General features: G+C 45.5%; 1 protein-coding gene across 5 annotated transcripts in view; it reads left to right on the forward strand.

The window, feature by feature from the left end:
- Positions 1-18806, forward strand: part of LOC115199122 (alpha-N-acetylneuraminide alpha-2,8-sialyltransferase) — a 32888-nt gene extending 14082 nt beyond the window's left edge. Inside the window, exons 3-6 of one of the 5 annotated variants that reach the window (XR_003879348.1) lie at positions 7339-7448; positions 8235-8327; positions 14429-15762; positions 15823-18806. Coding sequence is in view for 1 of the 5 variants with exons in the window: in XM_029761702.1 (XP_029617562.1) it covers positions 7339-7448; positions 8235-8327; positions 14429-14909 (684 nt within the window). In the remaining 4 variants the exon portion in view is untranslated. Of the gene's footprint in view, positions 1-7338; positions 7449-8234; positions 8328-14428 lie in introns of all 5 variants that reach the window. The other 4 variants (XR_003879349.1, XR_003879346.1, XR_003879347.1 and 1 more) reach the window with 4 other exon arrangements.
- The last annotated feature ends 2902 nt before the right edge of the window (positions 18807-21708 follow it).

A 21708-nucleotide genomic window follows, 5' to 3' on the forward strand; every position in this document is an offset into this window, starting at 1 on the left:
CGTGTGTTGGCCCGTGAGATGGTCCGTGTGTTGGTCCGTGTGTTGGTCCGTGTTTTGGCCCGTGAGATGGTCCGTGTGTTGGTCCGTGTTTTGGCCCGTGAGATGGTCCGTGTGTTGGTCCGTGTGTTGGTCCGTGTGTTGGCCCGTGTGTTGGCCCGTGTGTTGGTCCGTGTGTTGGTCCGTGTGTTGGTCCGTGTATTGGCCCGTGTGTTGGCCCGTGTGTTGGCCCGTGTGTTGGTCCGTGTGTTGGTCCGTGTGTTGGTCCGTCTGTTGGTCCGTGTGATGGTCCGTGTGTTGGTCCGTGTGTTGGTCCGTGTGTTGGTCCGTGTTTTGGTCCGTGTGTTGGTCCGTGTGTTGGTCCGTGTGTTGGTCCGTGTGTTGGCCCGTGTGTTGGCCCGTGTGTTGGCCCGTGTGTTGGTCCGTGTGTTGGTCCGTGAGATGGTCCGTGTGTTGGTCCATGAGATAGTCCGTGTGTTGGCCCGTGTGTTGGCCCGTGTGTTGGTCCGTGTGTTGGTCCGTGTGTTGGCCCGTGTGTTGGCCCGTGTGTTGGCCCGTGTGTTGGCCCGTGTGTTGGTCCGTGTGTTGGTCCGTGTGTTGGTCCGTGTGTTGGTCCGTGAGATGGTCCGTGTGTTGGTCCGTGTGTTGGTCCGTGTGTTGGTCCGTGTGTTGGTCCGTGTGTTGGTCCGTGTGTTGGCCTGTGTGTTGGTCCGTGTGTTGGCCCGTGTTTTGGCCCGTGTGTTGGTCCGTGTGTTGGTCCGTGTGTTGGTCCGTGTGTTGGTCCGTGTGTTGGTCCGTGTGTTGGTCCGTGTGCTGGTCCGTGTGTTGGTCCGTGTATTGGTCCGTGAGATGGTCCGTGTGCTGGTCCGTGTGTTGGTCCGTGTATTGGCCCGTGAGATGGTCCGTGTGTTGGTCCGTGTGTTGGCCCGTGTGTTGGCCCGTGTGTTGGTCCGTGTGTTGGCCCGTGTGTTGGCCCGTGTGTTGGCCCATGAGATAGTCCGTGTGTTGGTCCGTGTGTTGGTCCGTGTGTTGGTCCGTGTGTTGGTCCGTGTGTTGGCCCGTGTGTTGGTCCGTGTGTTGGTCCGTGTGTTGGTCCGTGTGTTGGTCCGTGTGTTGGTCCGTGAGATGGTCCGTGTGTTGGTCCGTGTTTTGGCCCGTGTTTTGGCCCGTGTTTTGGCCCGTGTTGAATAGAGGAGTAGGAGGATGAGGGGTCTAGTCCTCCACTCCAAAGGGAATAATGAGAGCATTTGTTTCTCTCAGGACTCTCTGTTCATCGCTGGCACCGGCTCAAGCAGGGAGCAGACTCACAGCAACATGCCAAACGAATAGAAAGGATTTGCCTCAAGAGGCGCCCACAGACACCCCATTCACTGGCCAACACTGGCCATGCTTAGGCCCTTATGGTCGGCCTGTAATGGAGGTTGGAAAGAGAGTACCCAGCTAGCCGTCTGGGAACTTTCCCAGGACTTTTAGTTCACATTCCTAGTACGTTCTAAATTCTGATTAGAATGTTCCACAAATGTATAAAGTGCATTTGTTTATTTACTATGCATCCAAATTTAACTTATTGTAAGAGCTGGTCAAAATACACTGCTCAAAAAAATAAAGGGAACACTTAAACAACACAATGTAACTCCAAGTCAATCACACTTCTGTGAAATCAAACTGTCCACTTAGGAAGCAACACTGATTGACAATACATTTCACATGCTGTTGTGCAAATGGAATAGACAACAGGTGGAAATTATAGGCAATTAGCAAGACACCCCCAATAAAGGAGTGGTTCTGCAGGTGGGGACCACAGACCACTTCTCAGTTCCAATGCTTCCTGGCTGATGTTTTGGTCACTTTTGAATGCTGGCGGTGCTTTCACTCTAGTGGTAGCATGAGACGGAGTCTACAACCCACACAAGTGGCTCAGGTAGTGCAGCTCATCCAGGATGGCACATCAATGCGAGCTGTGGCAAGAAGGTTTGCTGTGTCTGTCAGCGTAGTGTCCAGAGCATGGAGGCGCTACCAGGAGACAGGCCAGTACATCAGGAGACGTGGAGGAGGCCGTAGGAGGGCAACAACCCAGCAGCAGGACCGCTACCTCCGCCTTTGTGCAAGGAGGAGCAGGAGAAGCACTGCCAGAGCCCTGCAAAATGACCTCCAGCAGGCCACAAATGTGCATGTGTTTGCTCAAACGGTCAGAAACAGACTCCATGAGGGTGGTATGAGGACCCGACGTCCACAAGTGGGGGTTGTGCTTACAGCCCAACACCGTGCAGGACGTTTGGCATTTGCCAGGGAACACCAAGATTGGCAAATTCGCCACTGGCGCCCTGTGCTCTTCACAGATGAAAGCAGGTTCACACTGAGCACATGTGACAGACGTGACAGAGTCTGAAGACGTCGTGGAGAACGTTCTGCTGCCTGCAACATCCTCCAGCATGACCGGTTTGGCGGTGGGTCAGTCATGGTGTGGGGTGGCATTTCTTTGGGGGGCCGCACAGCCATCCATGTGCTCGCCAGAGGTAGCCTGGCTGCCATTAGGTACCGAGATGAGATCCTCAGACCCCTTGTGAGACCATATGCTGGTGCGGTTGGCCCTGGGTTCCTCCTAATGCAAGACAATGCTAGACCTCATGTGGCTGGAGTGTGTCAGCAGTTCCTGCAAGAGGAAGGCATTGATGCTATGGACTGGCCCGCCCGTTCCCCAGACCTGAATCCAATTGAGCACATCTTGGACATCATGTCTCGCTCCATCCACCAACGCCACGTTGCACCACAGACTGTCCAGGAGTTGGCGGATGCTTTAGTCCAGGTCTGGGAGGAGATCCCTCAGGAGACCATCCGCCACCTCATCAGGAGCATGCCCAGGCGTTGTAGGGAGGTCATACAGGCACATGGAGGCCACACACACTACTGAGCCTCATTTTGACTTGTTTTAAGGACATTACATCAAAGTTGGATCAGCCTGTAGTGTGGTTTTCCACTTTTATTTTGAGTGTGACTCCAAATCCAGACCTCCATGGGTTGATAAATTGGATTTCCATTGATTATTTTTGTGTGATTTTGTTGTCAGCACATTCAACTATGTAAAGAAAAAAGGATTTAATAAGATTATTTCATTCATTCAGATCTAGGATGTGTTGTTTAAGTGTTCCCTTTATTTTTTTGAGCAGTATATTATAGCAATGGAAAATAAGTGAATGTCCTCTGTCCACTCAATGTTTGCTGTCCGTCTGTAACAAACCGTGAGCAGACATTTATTGCTTTATACTTTTTTAGGAAAGTAGTCAACATTTACAGTACATTCGGAAAGTATTCAGACCCCTTGACTTTTTCATTCACAATAAATCCATGATTTATTTTAGACAGGTCTAAAGAAGCATTAAATGAAGAAAATGTAGACTATTTCAGAAGAACAGAATAGCATACTCTGAGTTGTCCTTATGTTAGGTCTTGATCTGGCTATGCCAAATGGCTATGGGCTACACTGGTTCATTTTGCAGACAAGATTTGCTTAAGATTCCGTAAAATAATTGGATATTATTTATAGTATAAAGAATACAATTGAACAAAGCTGAATAAAGTAGAAAGGATATTTTCTCCCAACGATTTGAGTGTGCACATGTGGCTATTCTGTGTTGAGCGGTTAACAAAGAAATAGGTACTCCTATATGCTTAATTTAGAGTTATTAATGTAACTTGTTCTACGAACGTTGGGCTATATGTTTAGATTTTTAATTTTTAATACATTGTAAGGCTGCATGATGCGACTTGAAAGGCATGTTTTTTGCTCAGGCTGTACACACTTTATCAGTCTCTTATCCACAATTTGACAAGCACTTTATAATGCCTCGAATTTCACGGCGGCATCCCCTTTGTGTGGTCATAATGCACCCTAAAAAAGTCCATGCCTTTTGCTGCCAGTGGCTGTTGTGCTCTTGGCACGGAGTGCTGCGTTGTGCCCTTCTCCCTGAGTGCTGCGTTGTGCCCTTCTCCCTGAGTGCTGCGCTGTGCCCTTCTCCCTGAGTGCTGCGCTGTGCCCTTCTCCCTGAGTGCTGCGCTGTGCCCTTCTCCCTGAGTGCTGCGTTGTGCCCTTCTCCCTGAGTGCTGCGTTGTGCCCTTCTCCCTGAGTGCTGCGCTGTGCCCTTCTCCCTGAGTGCTGCGTTGTGCCCTTCTCCCTGAGTGCTGCGTTGTGCCCTTCTCCCTGAGTGCTGCGCTGTGCCCTTCTCCCTGAGTGCTGCGTTGTGCCCTTCTCCCTGAGTGCTGCGTTGTGCCCTTCTCCCTGAGTGCTGCGCTGTGCCCTTCTCCCTGAGTGCTGCGTTGTGCCCTTCTCCCTGAGTGCTGCGTTGTGCCCTTCTCCCTGAGTGCTGCGTTGTGCCCTTCTCCCTGAGTGCTGCGTTGTGCCCTTCTCCCTGAGTGCTGCGTTGTGCCCTTCTCCCTGAGTGCTGCGTTGTGCCCTTCTCCCTGAGTGCTGCGTGCTCCAAAGCACCTCTCACTCACATTGCTCTCCATCACGTGATCGGGTGTTTCTCACAGAATACAAGTGAAGACAGAAACATCTGGGACGCAATTGCCCGAGTCCTTATCCAATTCCGAGGTGCATATTGAAGATATTGGAAGAACTGTTCACATTTACTTTGTCAGCCAACAAGATGAGTAGGCCTAACGAACAGCAAAAGCACTAGCCTATGTCAATCTACTATCCCCCATAGTACAAAAGTTGACCTATTCTATTCTGTGTGAGAAATAAATATTGCAAACATAGTCTGGTTCAGATGTGGGATGCACTAGATCCCAAATTAATACAACCACTAGCATCAAAAAAACTGTTTTACGCAATGTGGCTGACGCAACAGATCAGAACGTTTAGCTTTAAATGTTGATAAACTATCAGGCTATTTCTTCACGTTATAAGCGCAGCAATGAGCACATGGCAGTAGGCTATTAGCATGAAAGTTCCATTAGCGGAAAACACCATTATCAAAAGTGCGATTATGCATGTAATGCTTTTATTATAAAGGTGTATTTTTATGGTGAAAAGTATCTTCCCCAAACTTGAAACTCACTCGCTGCTTATGTATGCCAGTTAGGCTCTACACCCCTTGTAAAGCGGATTAATGTGCTTCATTTTAAGAAGTTATTTGTCCACTTTAGTTGTGATACAAACCCATCAAAACATATAGGCCTAAGAGCTAGGCTACATGAGGTGTGCGACTATGATCACTTTGTTTTACAAAAAGTTTGTTTCTTACGCTGGGCATCATTCACAAGTGATTATATATAATTCACAAGTGATAGGCTAATATTGTCACCCATCAGACTATTCTTGATTTAATCTTGTCTTTACATATACTAAATATGTGTGTGAAATTTATTTTGATTTAGAATGGACCATTATCATGCACCTGTCTCAAAATGGGCAGCGGGAAAAATACATGTTATCTATGCACGTAAATAGTGAATGGAGGACACTTTTACCGTGGTTCTTTTTCATGCCAGCCAGGTAGGCTATACTCCTGTTTCAGTAGGCTATACTCCTGTTTCAGTAGGATATACTCCTGTTTCAGTAGGCTATACTCCTGTTTCAGTAGGCTATACTCCTGTTTCAGTAGGCTATACTCCTGTTTCAGTAGGCTATACTCCTGTTTCAGTAGGCTATACTCCTGTTTCAGTAGGCTATACTCCTGTTTCAGTAGGCTATACTCCTGTTTCAGTAGGCTATACTCCTGTTTCAGTAGACTATACTCCTGTTTCAGTAGGCTATACTCCTGTTTCAGTAGGCTATACTCCTGTTTCAGTAGGCTATACTCCTGTTTCAGTAGGCTATACTCCTGTTTCAGTAGGCTATACTCCTGTTTCAGTAGGTTATACTCCTGCCAGCCATGTAGGCTATACAATTTTTTGGGGTACTTTTTACCCCCTTTTTCGTGATGTCCCATCGCTGCAACTCCCGTATGGACTTGGAAGAGGCGAAGGTCGAGAGCCATGCGTGCTCCGAAACATGACCCTGCCAAACTGCACTGCTTCTTGACACACTGCTCACTTAACCCGGAAGCCAGCCGCACCAATGTGTCGGAGGAAACACCGTACAACTGGCGACCAAAGTAAGCGTGCATGCGCCCTGCCCGCCACAAGGAGTTGCTAGAGGGCGATGGGACAAGTACATCCCGGCCGGCCAAACCCTCCCCTAATGATGCTGGGCCGGCTGCGACACAGCCCGGGATCAAACACGGGTCTGTAGTGATGCCTCAAGCACTGCGATGCAGTGCTTTAGACCTCTGCACCACTCGGGAGACTTCCTGTTGTAAAGAGAAGCAATGTACTTAATATTAGGAAAGTTGAGAAACAAATATAGTAGGCCTAGCCTATAGAAAGCGGATGGGATCCTCCTCCTTTTAATAGAGGCCATCACTCTGTTTTCTCACGCAATTGCATAGCCTAAAGAAATTATGCACAACATAAGCTCATGGACTTTTTATTTAACCTTTATTTAACTAGGCACGTCAATTAAGAACAAATTCTTATTTACAATGACGGACTCTCATGAAGTGTCACAACGTCTATTGAAGGTGGCTCCTCTCCCTGTTCGGGGGTCATCGTCGCCGGCCTACTAGCTGCCACCGATCCCCTTTTCATTTTCGTTTGGTTTTGTCTGTCTTGTGTTATCACCTGTTTTGAGTTGAGTTCGTTAGTGGGGTATTTAGTCTTGCTTTCTAGGTTTAGGTTTGTGCGGGATTGTTTGTGTTTCCTGTCGTGGGGTTTTGGGGATTGTTTTTCCCCCCTTGTACTTTGTTGGAAGGACGTTTACCCTGGGCTGTGTCCCGACTCTGTTGAGGTGGATTTTTTGTCTAGTTGGGTTTCCTTGTTCCCTGCCTAGTTATGGCATTTTTGGACTCGGGAGAATAAAACGCTCTACTACGCACCTTTGGTCTCCTGCACCCGACTTCACCCCTCCCTCACTTCTAGTGCATCTTGACATGAAGTGTTTGATTCGATTTTCGATTACATTTGATGTCAGAGTGATTAGAGGGACAATAGAGAGCTGAGTACCAGGCAGTTAGCAAGTTTGGTAGGCTACTAATGACCATCAGCAGCATCAGAGCTTGGAGAAGACTAGTGACCGTGACTAAACAGTCACGTGGAATTTGACTGCCTTCATGACTCGTGACTGCCGCCGTGGTGGTAATATGGTCGCCGCAACAGCCCTATCCATCCCTCTCACCTCATTTGACTTGTCTTTACCGTTGTCTTTGATTGTTTCAGGCCAGTCCACTTCAGGATGTGTGTGCGTGTGTACACGTGTATGTTTACTCACTTCATGACACTCACTTCCCTCTCGTTTACCAGGAGACACCTCTTCAGCATCCCCTCAAAAAGTGTTCGGTGGTGGGCAATGGAGGGGTCCTGAAGCACAGCGGCTGTGGGAAGGACATTGACCAGGCTGACTTTGTCATGCGGTAAGAGAGGGGCTGTCCGCTCCAGTGCCTGTCCAAATATGATTTGGCCGTCCCGCGCTCGCCGGGGCCAGAAAGAGCAGCTAAAGAACATCAGCCATCAGACTGAATGAGAACAGGTGTTGTCATGTCAGAGAGAGAGAGAGAGAGAGAGAGAGATAAGAGAGAGAGAGAGAGATAAGAGAGAGATAAGAGAGAGAGAGAGATAAGAGAGAGGTGAGAGAAGTGTCATAAGAAGTGTCTGGGTTTTGAAGGGGGCAGATGAAGTCAAGTAGTGAATAATTTTGGCTCTGGAGCCTTGAGGACAAACAACAGAGTGTTTGATTTAGTTGACTAGACTAGTTCTACCTTGGATCACTGTTGTCCACCCCATCTCAGGCATGCCTGGCTGGCTTAAACCAGGCTTAAACCAGACTTGAACCTGGGGAAGGCAAGACTAAAATAATATAATTATTTTGGAGCTCCAACTCCATCAAAAGCCTATAGGCTCACTGGCTGCCTGACTGGAAGTTTTCACTAGAGAAATGTTGTGTTCATTCAAAGCAGATAAAAAAAGGAAAAACTATTTTCTAAGTTATAATTTTGTTATAACTTTAGTGTCACAATGTGTTAACATTAAATGGCTAAGAAAAGGAAAGACAAAAAGCTAAAAGCTAGTTCCATTCTGAAAGAATGAAGAACCACTATCTGCAATCCTGACCAAGTTGTCAAATAGTGAATGATTTATGGTCACTGTAAATCACTATCAGTATATTAATGCACATGTGTACTTGTGTTTTTCGTATCTAGGTGCAACCTTCCACCACTGTCTAGGGAGTATGTTGAGGATGTGGGGACCAGAACTAACCTGGTGACAGCCAACCCCAGCATCATTGAGAAGAGGTACACTCCTTTCCTCTCAAAACTGCTGTTGACTGTGAAATGTATGGGTGTGTGGGACAGCATCCAAGTCCTCTCCTTTTCAGTCCTCTCCCTCTTTCTCTCCATCCTTTCTCTCTACTACTCTGTTTCCCACTCTCTCCCCGCCCTCTCTCTCTCCCTCTTATTTTCTCCTGCTATCTCTCCTCTCCAGTTCTCTCTCTCTCTCCCTCTCTCTTTTTCTACTGCTTTCTCTCCCCCCAAGGCCTCTGTCTTCTCTCCCTCTCTGTATTCTCTCCCTCTCATGATGTGTACTGTCAGTTCCAGATGTTAGGTTCTAAGAGCTTTGTCTGTTGTCTTGTCCTAGCAGCAGCTTCCCTCCTCCAGACTGGTGTTTTATAGAGGAGCAGTGATCCGGAGACAAAACGTGTGTGTGTGATCTTGTTCTTCTATAGTTGTGGGGACCTGAAATCCCCAAATGGCCCCCACAAGGATAGTACAACAAGGAACATTCTCCCTCATGGGGACTTTTTTAAGCTTAGGGGTAAGTTTAGGGTTAGGGTAACAATTAGGGTAATAATTGGGGTTAGGATTAAGGGTTAGGTTTAGGTTTTTTGAATGGACATACATTTTAGGTCCCCACAAGGAGAGAAGAACAAGTTTGTGTGTGTGTGTGTTTGAACAGAGCCTCTTTGTGTCTGTTTAGAATGCTACTCTGTGCTGCATATGTAGTGAAAACAGGCAAAACAGGAAGAAGACCCCAAACTGACACAGTTGAGGCTGAGATTCGTTTCTGTTTTCAGCAGTGCGTTTCCTCTCAGTGTGTTTCTGAACCACGTTGTTGGCAACACACCCCCTGCTGCTTCCCATCATCTCATCTCTGTGCTTTTAAACATTGACGTCTAGTGACATTATCATTGGATGTTGGCACAACCTCACTCCTGTCCTCAAGACATTTTGTTAATATCTTGAAGCTCAATCACGGTGAGGGAAGGTAGGCTGTACTGTATATTGTTTACATTTGGGTTGATTCGAAATGCAATGCAGTACAATTGAATCCCCGCCTCCACAAGCAACTACACCCACACCTACAAACCAGCTAGATTATGTACAACACATACGGTATGACATATCCTGAGAGCACATATCCATAATACCATAGTCCATAAATACCCATGGAATGAGGACGCCAGTTCTATCTGGACTCTATAGATACTTCCAGAACCCATTTCTCACCACATCCACAGTAGATTTAGCCTGGAATGCATGACCAGATCAAATAGATTTACCAAAAGAATCACCCTCTGTGACTGTAGTGTGTGTGTGTGTTCTTGTGTGTGTGTGTGTGTGTGTGTGTGTGTGTGTGTGTGTGTGTGTGTGTGTGTGTGTGTGTGTGTTTTCTTGTGTGTGTGTACATCCACGTGGCTCTACTGGCATAGAGTTTAGATTTCCGAAGGCAACATTAGCATGGATAAACAGCAAGTGGTAGTCACCATAGAAATATAATGACTACAACAGGGAAAGCCCCCTCTGACCATAGCAATGCAGATATCACTCCACCATTTCCTGGTGGCAAAAATTCAAATATTTTGCCTAATTTCAGTTTGTGACAAAACAAGGCGTTGTGTAGAGAATCATTGTTGTCACGTCCTGACCCTTGTAAGATGTCATTTTCTATAGTAGAGTAGGTCAGGGCGTGACAGGGGGTGTTTTTGGGTGGTTTTCTATGTTATATATTTGTATGTGGTTATTCTAGGTTTCTATTTCTATGTTGGGGTTTTTGGGATGATCTCCAATTAGAGGCAGCCGGTCCTCGTTGTCTCTAATTGGAGATCATATTTAAGTAAGGGTTTTTCCACTTGTGTTTGTGGGTTGTTATCTTTTGAGTAGTGTTTATTTCTCTCTGCATCACGGTTTGTTGTTTTTGTTATTCAAGTTATTTGTGTATTGCAACGTTTCACGGAATGAATAAATAAATATGTGGAACTACAAGCACTTTGGTCCGATCCTTTAGACAACCGTGACAGAACAACCCACCACAAAAGGACCAAGCAGCGTGGTAGAGATCAGCAGGAAAAATGGACTTGGGAGGAGATTTTGGATGGGAAAGGACTCTGGAGGCAGGCTGGGGAGTATCGCCGCCCGAAGGGAGGAGATTGAGACAGCAAAAGTGGAGTTGTGATACTACGAGGCACTATATCCACCAAGAGGTAAGAGTGAGAGGCAGCCCCCAATTTTTTTTGGGGGGGGGGCACACGGGGAGTTTGGCAGAGTCAGGGTGGAGACCTGAGCCAACTTCCCGTGCTTACCGTGGAGAGCCGAGGAGTGAACCGGAGCCAGTCATGGAGTCGAGCGTGGAGCTCGACGCAAGAATCCGGAGAGAGGTGCTGGCGTTGAGAGCGCTGCGGAGCGGGCGTGCTGAGGAGCGAGTGACTGAACGAGCACTGTATTATGCGGTGATGCGCACTGTATCGCCCATACGCACTCACAGCCCGGTGCGCTCGGTGCAAGCTCCTCACCGTTGTCGGGCTAAGATTGGCATTCAGCCAGGCAGGAGTATGCCTGCTCAGCATTCCTGGTCTCCAGTTCGCCTCCATAGCCCAGTACATCCTGTGCCTGCTCCTCGCACTCTTCCTCCAGTGCGCCTCCATAGCCCAGTATGTCCTGTTCCTACTCTCTGCACTCGTCCTGAGGTGTGTGTTACCAGTCTGGCGCTACCTATGCCAGTCCCACGCATCAGGCTTCCAGTGCGCATTCCCATTCCAGAGCTTCCGGCGACAGTTCCCAGTCCAGAGCTTCCGGCGACAGTTCCGAGTCCAGAGCTTCCGGCGACGTTTTACTGTCCGAAACCTACTGAGACGGCCTACAATCCGGAACCTACTGAGACGGCCTACAGTCCGGAACCTACTGAGACGGCCTACAGTCCGGAACCTACTGAGACGGCCTACAGTCCAGAACCTACTGAGACGCTCCCCAGCCCGGAGCCTCCAGCGGCGGACCGCAGCCCAGAGCCTACAGCGGCAGACCGCAACCCGGAGCCTTCAGCGGCGGACAGCAGCCCGGAACCTCCAGCGGCGGTCTGCAGCACAGAGCTTCCGGTGATGATCTACAGTCCGATTCCTCCGATGACGATCCACGGTCCGGTGTTACAGAAGCAGAGGGATCTGCGGGCGGAACGGGGGTTATGCCCTGAACCGGAGCCACCTCCGCTGCTGGAGGATCTGCGGGATAGTAAGGTTCTGGGTTTTGCACTAGAGCCGCCATAGACATTTGTCACCCTCCCTACCCTCCCTTCGTGTTTTGTGGTTGTTTTTTTTTGTTTTGTTTGCATTCGGAGTCTGAACCTTTGGGGGGGGGGGGGGCGTACTGTCACGTCCTGACCCTTGTAAGATGTCATTTTCTATAGTAGAGTAGGTCAGGGCGTGACAGGGGGTGTTTTTGGGTGGTTTTCTATGTTATCTCATTATGTGGTTATTCTAGGTTTCTATTTCTATGTTTTTTTTTTTGGGATGATCTCCAATTAGAGGCAGCCGGTCCTCGATGTCTCTAATTGGAGATCATATTTAAGTAGGGGTTTTTCCACTTGTGTTTGTGGGTTGTTATCTTTTGAGTAGTGTTTATTTCTCTCTGCATCACGGTTTGTTGTTTTTGTTATTCAAGTTATTTGTGTATTGCAACGTTTCACGGAATGAATAAATAAATATGTGGAACTACAACCAGGCTGCACTTGGGTCCGATCCTTTAAACAACCGTGACAATTGTACCATCTAAACCACTGTGAAATAAATATATTTTAATTTACCAAAAATATAGTTTTTTCAGCTGTTTGAAGCTGGTGCACTAAACCAAAAGAAAACGACGCAAAAACTAAACTCAAAGGAAAGCATAGAAATAGGACACATAGAGCTGATATACCGCTTCTTAGACTTGCTTTCAATGATAATTACAGATCATAACATGTTTCTATGTGAATTTGGTCATGTCTACCAAAATCGTACATATTGCAGCTTTAACTGTACGCTCATGAGTACACCAAAATTGCCTCCGGTCCACTGTCCTGGAACGTTGACTGGGGATGTCTATTCTATAGGTTATATTCGCACCTACTATCTCTCCTCTCCATGCTCCCTCTCTCTTTCCCTCTCTCTTTCTCTCCTGCTATCTCTCCTCTCCAGCTTCCTCTCTCTTTCCCTCTCTCTTTCTCTCCTCTCCAGCTCCCTCTCTCTCTCTTTCCTTCTCTCTTTCCCTCTTTATCTCCTGCTATCTCTCCTCTCCAGCGCTCTCTCTCCCTCTCTCTTTCTCTACTGCTTTTTCTCCCCCCAAGGCCTCTGTGTTCTCTCCCTCTCTGTATTCTCTCCCTCTCATGATGTGTACTGTCAGTTCTAGATGTTAGGTTCTAAGAGCTTTGTCTGTTGTCTTGTCCTAGCAGCAGCTTCCCTCCTCCAGACTGGTGTTTTATAGAGGAGCAGTGATCCGGAGACAAAACGTGTGTGTGATCTTGTTCTTCTATAGTTGTGGGGACCTGAAATCCCCAAATGGCCCCCACAAGGATAGTACAACAAGGAACATTCTCCCTCATGGGGACTTTTTTAAGCTTAGGGGTAAATTTAGGGTTAGGGTAACAATTAGGGTAATAATTGGGGTTAGGATTAAGGGTTAGGTTTAGGTTTTTTGAATGGCCATACATTTTAGGTCCCCACAAGGAGAGAAGAACAAGTTTGTGTGTGTGTGTGTGTGTGTGTGTGTGTGTGTTTGAACAGAGCCTCTTTGTGTCTGTTTAGAATGCTACTCTGTGCTGCATATGTAGTGAAAACAGGCAAAACAGGAAGAAGACCCCAAACTGACACAGTTGAGGCTGAGATTCGTTTCTGTTTTCAGCAGTGCGTTTCCTCTCAGTGTGTTTCTGAACCACGTTGTTGGCAACACACCCCCTGCTGCTTCCCATCATCTCATCTCTGTGCATTTAAAGATTGACGTCTAGTGACATTATCATTGGATGTTGGCACAACCTCACTCCTGTCCTCAAGACATTTTGTTAATATCTTGAAGCTCAATCACGGTGAGGGAAGGTAGGCTGTACTGTATATTGTTTACATTTGGGTTGATTCGAAATGCAATGCAGTACAATTGAATCCCCGCCTCCACAAGCAACTACACCCACACCTATAAACCAGCTAGATTATGTACAACACATACGGTATGACATATCCTGAGAGCACATATCCATAATACCATAGTCCATAAATACCCATGGAATGAGGACGCCAGTTCTATCTGGACTCTATAGATACTTCCAGAACCCATTTCTCACCACATCCACAGTAGATTTAGCCTGGAATGCATGACCAGATCAAATAGATTTACCAAAAGAATCACCCTCTGTGACTGTAGTGTGTGTGTGTGTGTGTGTGTGTGTGTGTGTGTGTGTGTGTGTGTGTGTGTGTGTGTGTGTGTGTGTGTGTGCGTGTGTGTGTGTGTGTGTGTGTGTGTGTGTGTTCTTGTGTGTGTGTACATCCACGTGGCTCTACTGGCATAGAGTTTAGATTTCCGAAGGCAACATTAGCATGGATAAACAGCAAGTGGTAGTCACCATAGAAATATAATGACTACAACAGGGAAAGCCCCCTCTGACCATAGCAATGCAGATATCACTCCACCATTTCCTGGTGGCAAAAATTCAAATATTTTGCCTAATTTCAGTTTGACAAAACAAGGCATTGTGTAGAGAATCATTGTACCATCTAAACCACTGTGAAATAAATATAATTTAATTTACCAAAAATATTGTTTTTTCAGCTGTTTGAAGCTGGTGCCCTAAACCAAAAGAAAGACGCAAAACTAAACTTAAGAAAGGAAAGCATAGAAATAGGACTTATAGAGCTGATGTACCGCTTCTTAGACTTGCTTTCAATGAGTATTACAGATCTATAACATGTTTCTATGTGAATTTGATCAGGTCTACCAAAAACGTACATATTGTAGCTTTAGCTGTACACTCATGAGTACACCAATATGACCTCCGGTCCACCGTCATGGAACGTTTACTGGGGCTGTCCATTCTATAGGTTCTATTTCTATGGTACTCACACATTCTCATCTCTATATCTCTCTCTCTCCCTACTCAGGTTCCAGAACCTTCTTTGGTCGCGGAAAAGCTTTGTGGAGAGCATGAAGGCCTACGGCTCCAGCTACATTTACATGCCAGCCTTCTCCATGAAGCCGGGCACCGACCCCTCCCTGCGGGCACACTACGCCCTTGCCGACACCTCGTCCAACCTCACCATGCTGTTTGCCAACCCCGAGTTTCTCAGGACCGTGGGAAAGTTCTGGAAGGGTCGCGGAGTGCATGCCAAGCGCCTGTCCACAGGCCTCTTCCTGGTCAGCCTGGCGCTGGGGCTGTGTGAGGAGGTGACGGCCTACGGCTTCTGGCCGTTCAGCGTTGGGCTCGACGAGCAGCCCGTCAGCCACCACTACTACGATAACGTGCTGCCGTTCAGCGGGTTCCACGCCATGCCTGAGGAGTTTGTCCAGCTCTGGCAGTTGCACAAGAGCGGTACACTGCGTATGAGGGTGGGACACTGCCCACCTCGGGAAGGGGCTATATAAGACACAAGGGACCCTCCCCTAATAAACCTTCCCTTCCTTTCGCTTACAACCCACCAGCCCCCTGCGATCGTCCCCAGCAAACCACCCGCAAACCTCCACCTCTTTCTCCACCATTAGCATGAGAATGTAACCCATGCTTACCCACCCAGCCGAGAAAGCCCCCACACACCCTCTCTCTCTATCCTGTCCTCCATCCACTCTCACTATATGTGTGTGTTTGTGTGCGTGCGTGTGTGTGCGTGCGTGCGTGCAGAGAGGAGGTCTGCTAACTGTCTCAGCTGGGGCTGGAGGATTCTTTATATGTTGACTACTCAATGTGACATAGGGAGCAGCTGGGCCCAATGCCCCCACTGTGTCTTTGTTAAACAGAGACAGAAGGAACAATCCTAACCAAGAGGTTTTCATAGAAGTCTTAAGAGAACAGACTGAAAGACTTGAAACACGGAAGGAAAAAGGAAAGGAGGAACCAAGATGTCCTGGTACTAGGCTATGAGTGTCCTGGTACTAGGCTATGAGTGTCCTGGTACTAGGCTATGAGTGTCCTGGTACCTAGGTGTCCTGGTACTAGGCTATGAGTGTCCTCGTACCTAGGTGTCCTGGTACTAGGCTATGAGTGTCCTGGTACCTAGGTGTCCTGGTACTAGGCTATGAGTGTCCTGGTACTAGGCTATGAGTGTCCTGGTACTAGGCTATGAGTGTCCTGGTACTAGGCTATGAGTGTCCTGGTACCTAGGTGTCCTGGTACTAGGCTATGAGTGTCCTGGTACTAGGCTATGAGTGTCCTGGTACCTAGGTGTCCTGGTACTAGGCTATGAGTGTCCTGGTACTAGGCTATGAGTGTCCTGGTACCTAGGTGTCCTGGTACTAGGCTATGAGTGTCCTGGTACTAGGCTATGAGTGTCCTGGTACCTAGGTGTCCTGGTACTAGGGTTGTATGAGAGCGGACTAAAAGGGAGAATGAAAGATGTCTTGGTACCTTGCTCATTCGAAGGAGTTTGTTATTTTTTGTCTTGAACAAAAACTCTTGATGGACATCTTAAGCAAACAATCAGCATTGAGGTTCAAAGTAGGATCCAATAGAAAAGGAGAGTGAAGCACGATATCGAGCTCCTAGAATGTTCCATTTTACAGCCAAGCTGAACAGATCCCTGTTCACTAAAAGGGAAGCCAAGAACATTGCAGTTTGATATATCCGTATGTTAATTTATATTTGTTAATCATGACTTTAATGATACATGTTTTTCATTTTATATAGGTTGATGTTCTACGTTGATTTAGTTATGTTACGATTGAGAGCTGAGTATGCATTTAAATCTTTTCACTAAAATCCACTGCAGAGAAAAAGATGTGAGCTTTACAAATCATTTACATTTTACTCATTTAGCAGACACTCTTGTCCAGAGCGACTTACAGTAGTGAATGCATACATTTCATAAATTTTTTCTCCGTACTGGTCCCCCGTGGGAATCGAACCCACAACGCTGGCGTTGCAAACACCATGCTCTACCAACTGAGCCACACGGGACCCATCATGACCTCATCTGTGTGTGTTCATTGAGAGGTTGTGGCCTTGAAGGTTCACCCCCCATTCACGCCACGAGTGCTTATTGGTATGGTCCACTTACAAACACACTCCATTGACAAGAGACTGAGAGCTACCATATCTTTCATTCTGTAGGGGCTGTTAAAAAGTGTATTGACTGAGTGATGACAACACTGCATGTTTCTGTTCAGGTGCGGGACACCTGCTCACATTGAACTTGAACATTCATACTCTTCTTCATCACCATCGTCATCGCCATCATCAGTGTGCGTCTGAATGTCTGGGCAGTGACCTGAACTTTGCTGTCCTGCATTTATTTCTAGGTGGTTTTTATCTGTCATTCATAACAGGGTTGGGATCAATTCCATTTCAACTCAGTCAATTCAGGAAGTAAACTGATATTCCAATTGAAATGGAATTGACTCCAACCCTGATCCGTGTACACATACAAGGGAATGAACATATGATGTGTAGTAGCTGCTAGTTCTTCTGTCCTTCTGTCATCATCACCCAACAGTTGAGACAGTGTAAGAGCCAGCCCTTTTGCTTTTACATGAACTCCTGTCATGAATTTTGGAATGATACGTTTAAATGTTGTTACTGTCATTGATATTTTGGTTGTGCAAATGTGACCAGCACCATATCATGTCATGGGCCAATCTAGGTCCGCATGGAGTCTAGCACCAACACTGAAACAACATTTAAATAACGTTTGGACTAACCTACAGGTACAGAACAAATCATGTGAATTATGAGGTTTCTTCAAACCCATGACCTATTCCTCATATCTACTGTATAATAAAAAGGTTTTTGTGCCTTCAGAATTCACCAAGGCAAATGGAAATGCTAGACATTACTGTATGCTATCTTTAGAATGACATTTTCCCTTGTCACAATCGCAATGTGACACTGCGATATCATAGAATAATATAGTACTACAGTAGAGAGGAGAATGGGGGGAGGTGGTAATAAAGTAGCATGAATTATTTGAGCCATTTGAATGTTGGAAGTATTTCAAGGGTGCACCTGAAATGGCACCCTAATCCCTATGTAGTGTATTACTTATGACCATCACCCATAGGGTGCACTACATCGGGAATAGGGTACCATTGACCCCCTTGACCTCTATATGAAAACCATGTGACTAAGGAAACAAGTCCAGAGCCTTAGATTGAGCTGGTTGTTGTTGGACCAAGTCAGTTAATGATAAACCAAACCTGTTTAATGTCTCTTCATTGCCAGTCCTGATGCAAACTTGTGCTCTCTTCCAACCAGGAATTGAACTGTTGATCATTTTTAAAAACAAATGCGATTAAATTGATGCCACGTATTTGCACCTTCGGGCCCACTTTATTTGGATAGTCTGGATAGTCCATCTGTAGATGGTCTTACTATCAACAAACTATCTGTTGAGAAGCAACTGATTGCTAAGGTTGGGGTAAAGGTTAGGGCTAGGGTAAGGCTTAGTAGATAGTTAGTTGACATGTTATCCAAATAAAGTGTTATCTCACCGTCTGGTTCCTCTGCCCAGTATTGTGAATGAGAAATATTTTACTGTGTCATTTGCAGTAAGCATGACTGTGACTCTGTATGTGTTTTGGGGTTTTGACTTTCAAACTCATTCTGTCCATTATTTTGTGAAGCGCCATATTGGGTTGATTATGCCCAAAAAGAAATAGCGCAAATTGTACCTCAATATGGGTTTTGCTGGCAATCCCTTTTAGCCTTAGTATGGGTACCAGTCATTTTCCTAATGACAGAAGTGGCAAGGAGTGGAATGTTAGCTAAAAATACTGGTACCCAGTCTATATTAGCCTACTCTGGGGTTGAATTGTGACGTAATGCAAACACAATGTGACGTTCTCAGCTACACAGTGTGTGTGAGCGCGTGTTAGCGAATCCTACTTACTGTGTCATGAATAAGATGACATCTAGTTAACGAGGGCTTCTGCACAGTGGTACTTCTGAATCTTTCCTACGTATATTTAGATGTGTTTTTAGTGTATGCCATTACCAGGTTCATTTGGACAAAAGATATAAATGTGTTTTCTTTGCTTTGCTTTGCCTTGCCTTGAATTTGTTTTTGAAAAATACTTTGGAAAGGAAAAAAGCAGTGAGGTTTTTACATTATTAAGCTGTTAATGTATATTCAACCCTTGTGTCAATCACCTTACGTCAGCTCAATGCTCTTTTTGGCGAGAGTACCCTGCCTGAGCATGTTCGAATACAGGAAGTCAAAATTAAGGACTGAAATGTGTTTTATGTGCCACCTGGACTATGCCAAGAAAATCATTGCATCCAAATAAGAGGTAAACACTGGTATCCAATAAAGAAGGTAATACTATTGAATCACTACCACTCTTGTGTTTTGTTTTCAATCATCTTTGTTCTCAAATGATTCCATTGTCTTTTAATTCAATGGTGCTATTGTCCCCTTCACTTACAGATGGGCAACATCTGTTATTGGAGCTAATGGTCATTAGTTAACCAGCACATTTAATTGATTGATGAAACGCAGATGGGTCCCGTTAACCCATTGTGCCTCAGAAAGCCTATTGTAGTATAGCCTTGTACAAACCATCCTGATCTCGTGAGCTTACTACAGGGATAGCAAAACAGAATGTAAACTCGCAAGATCAAGATGGTTCGTACGAGGATAATTGTGATTGGGCCTGCTGCTCAACTCAAGGCAAGGCTTTGGGAGAAGGGCGTGTACAACTACTAACCTATTTTGAGAAGGATCTTTTCATTTGCCTTGTCATTGCGGGATATGGGTAATTCCATGTAACTGAAATACCCTGAGACTCTGACTTTTCACTTTAGAATGTAGTATGCCAAACAAAAAGCATGGATTTCAAAGTTTAACAAACCAACTCTGCACAATGACGACTTTGAACAATTTACACAGAACATAAAAAAATTATTGTTCTGTTACCAAACATTTCTTCCAGTAAATGTGTTTTGTCAAATTCTCAGTGGAAATTGTAAAAACTAGTCCTTGTACATAGAGTTGTATGGTTTGTTAAACTTTGAAATCAATGTTTTGTTTGGTATACATTTTAAAGTGAAAAATCTGAGTCTCAGCGAAATTCCGTTACCATGGAATTATTGCCCATATGTAATCTTGTCCACCAGCTGGCTCGCTCTCTCTGTTTAACCTATGGAGTAGCAATTGAGCCTGGGGACGAGGTTATGTGATATGCCGCAACAGAGCTGAACCACAAATCATACCTGATGTCCCTCGGGTGCTTCTGCGTTTTGTTTTGCCGGATGTCTAGCCCGAATTTTCTGTGCTTAACGCACATGTGCTTTGCTTTTCAACAGGCTAAAAGCTAGCTAGCTAGTTCTGTTTGTACCACTTCATGGTAAAGCAATGCACGAGTTGAAAATATTGAAGGCATGCAGTACACAGAACGCACCGTAGCTTAGTGCGGCACCCCCAACGTAGCGTTGCGGACTGCTCCTTTAAAAATGAACAACTTCCGCTGAAATGCAAAGAGTTTGATGCATCTGGTGGACATGAGGCGTCAGGCAAGAACTTATGTGATCTCAGAAAGCAAGTGTTGGTGACATTACATTAACTTCCTGTTGTAATGATTTCATGTGTGTTTATAATGCATAAGGAGACAACTCAGATGGTGGTCAAGTTCAGAAAATGTATTTAATATGCAGAAATCATTGCTCCATTTCCTGGTTGCTAAAATTCGAATAGTTTGCCCCATTTCAGTTTCAGTGTAGAGAATCATTTTATCATCTAAATCTCTGTGAAATATATTTTCCATGATCAAAAATATTGTATTTTCAGCTGGTGTACAAAACCGACAGTAAAAGACACTAAAAAACTAAACTTAAGAACAGGAAGCATAAAAATGGTGCACATAGAACAGCTCTACCACTTCTTAGACTTTCGTTCTATGAGAATGATAGCCAGTTTGCTCTGCGAAGGGAGTAGTACACAGCGTTGTACGAGATCTTCAGTTTATTGGCAATTTCTCGCATGGAATAGCCTTCATTTCTCAGAACAAGACTAGACTGACGAGTTTCAGAAGAAAGGTCTTTGTTTCTGGCCATTTTGAGCCTGTAATCGAACCCACAAATGCTGATGCTCCAGATACTCAACTAGTCTAAAGAAGGCCAGTTTTATTGCTTCTTTAATCAGACAACAGTTTTCAGCTAGGCTAACATAATTGCAAAAGGGTTTTCTAATGATCAATTAGCCTTTTAAAATGATAAACTTGGATTAGCTAACACAACGTGCCATTGGAACACAGGAGTGATGGTTGCTGATAATGGGCCTCTGTACGCCTATGTAGATATTCCATAAAATATCTGCCGTTTCCAGCTACAATAGTCATTTACAACATTAACAATGTCTACACTCTATTTCTGATCAATTTGAAGTTATTTTAAAAGGGAAAAAATTGCTTTTCTTTCAAAAACAATGAACTTTCTAAGTGACCCCAAACTTTTGAACGATAGTGTATTTGTCCAGGTGTGTTAGGGGTTACAACAGGGTAATTGTGTTTTATAGTATGAATAATGGAGGTGCTGTAGAGTGGTGGCTCAGCCTCTGAAACTTCGATTAACACAGTCAAAGTGGCCTAGTTCCTTGGCCCATGCATTTTGGACCATGTGTCAGCAAAAACTCCCCAGCTGCTCTTCCGTCCCAGACGCAGACATTTCAGCATCACAGGGTTATTTTTATGATCAAGGCTGTCATTTGTAAGTCTGGAGAAAGAGAGAGGAGAGAGAGAGAAAGAGAGAGAGACAGTCTTACAGAAGTGGAGAATAGGGGGTGTGGAGAAAGATATAATGTGTTATTAGATGACAGGTGTCTGTCCGTGCACAAACAGTCATTTTAAGTGTGCGTGTGTGTGTGTGTGTGTGTGTGTGTGTGTGTGTGTGTGTGTGTGTGTGTGTGTGTGTGTGTGTGTGTAGTACCGGTGGGCATGAGGAAATGTTTATCTTTTATATGCACTGATTCCTAATCCACCTGATTCCGAAACCAAGGATCCGTAAACCACCTGACATTATCACTTATGGTTTACGGCTGCAGATAAGACTTGGATTTACAGTTACTGGAATAGCATTATCTTTTCATACTTAATCTGCAACTTGAATGAGTTTTACGGTTTGCCATCATTTCCTAGCGTGACCTTACTGCTGGATGGTAATCTGATGGAGATCTAACGTTTATGAATCATGATATTATCCCAGATAATGGGCACCAGAGGTAAGCTTTAAAAGCCACCAGGA

Source organism: Salmo trutta, chromosome 8 (assembly GCF_901001165.1).
Source record: "Salmo trutta chromosome 8, fSalTru1.1, whole genome shotgun sequence".
Classification (NCBI taxonomy): domain Eukaryota; kingdom Metazoa; phylum Chordata; class Actinopteri; order Salmoniformes; family Salmonidae; genus Salmo; species Salmo trutta.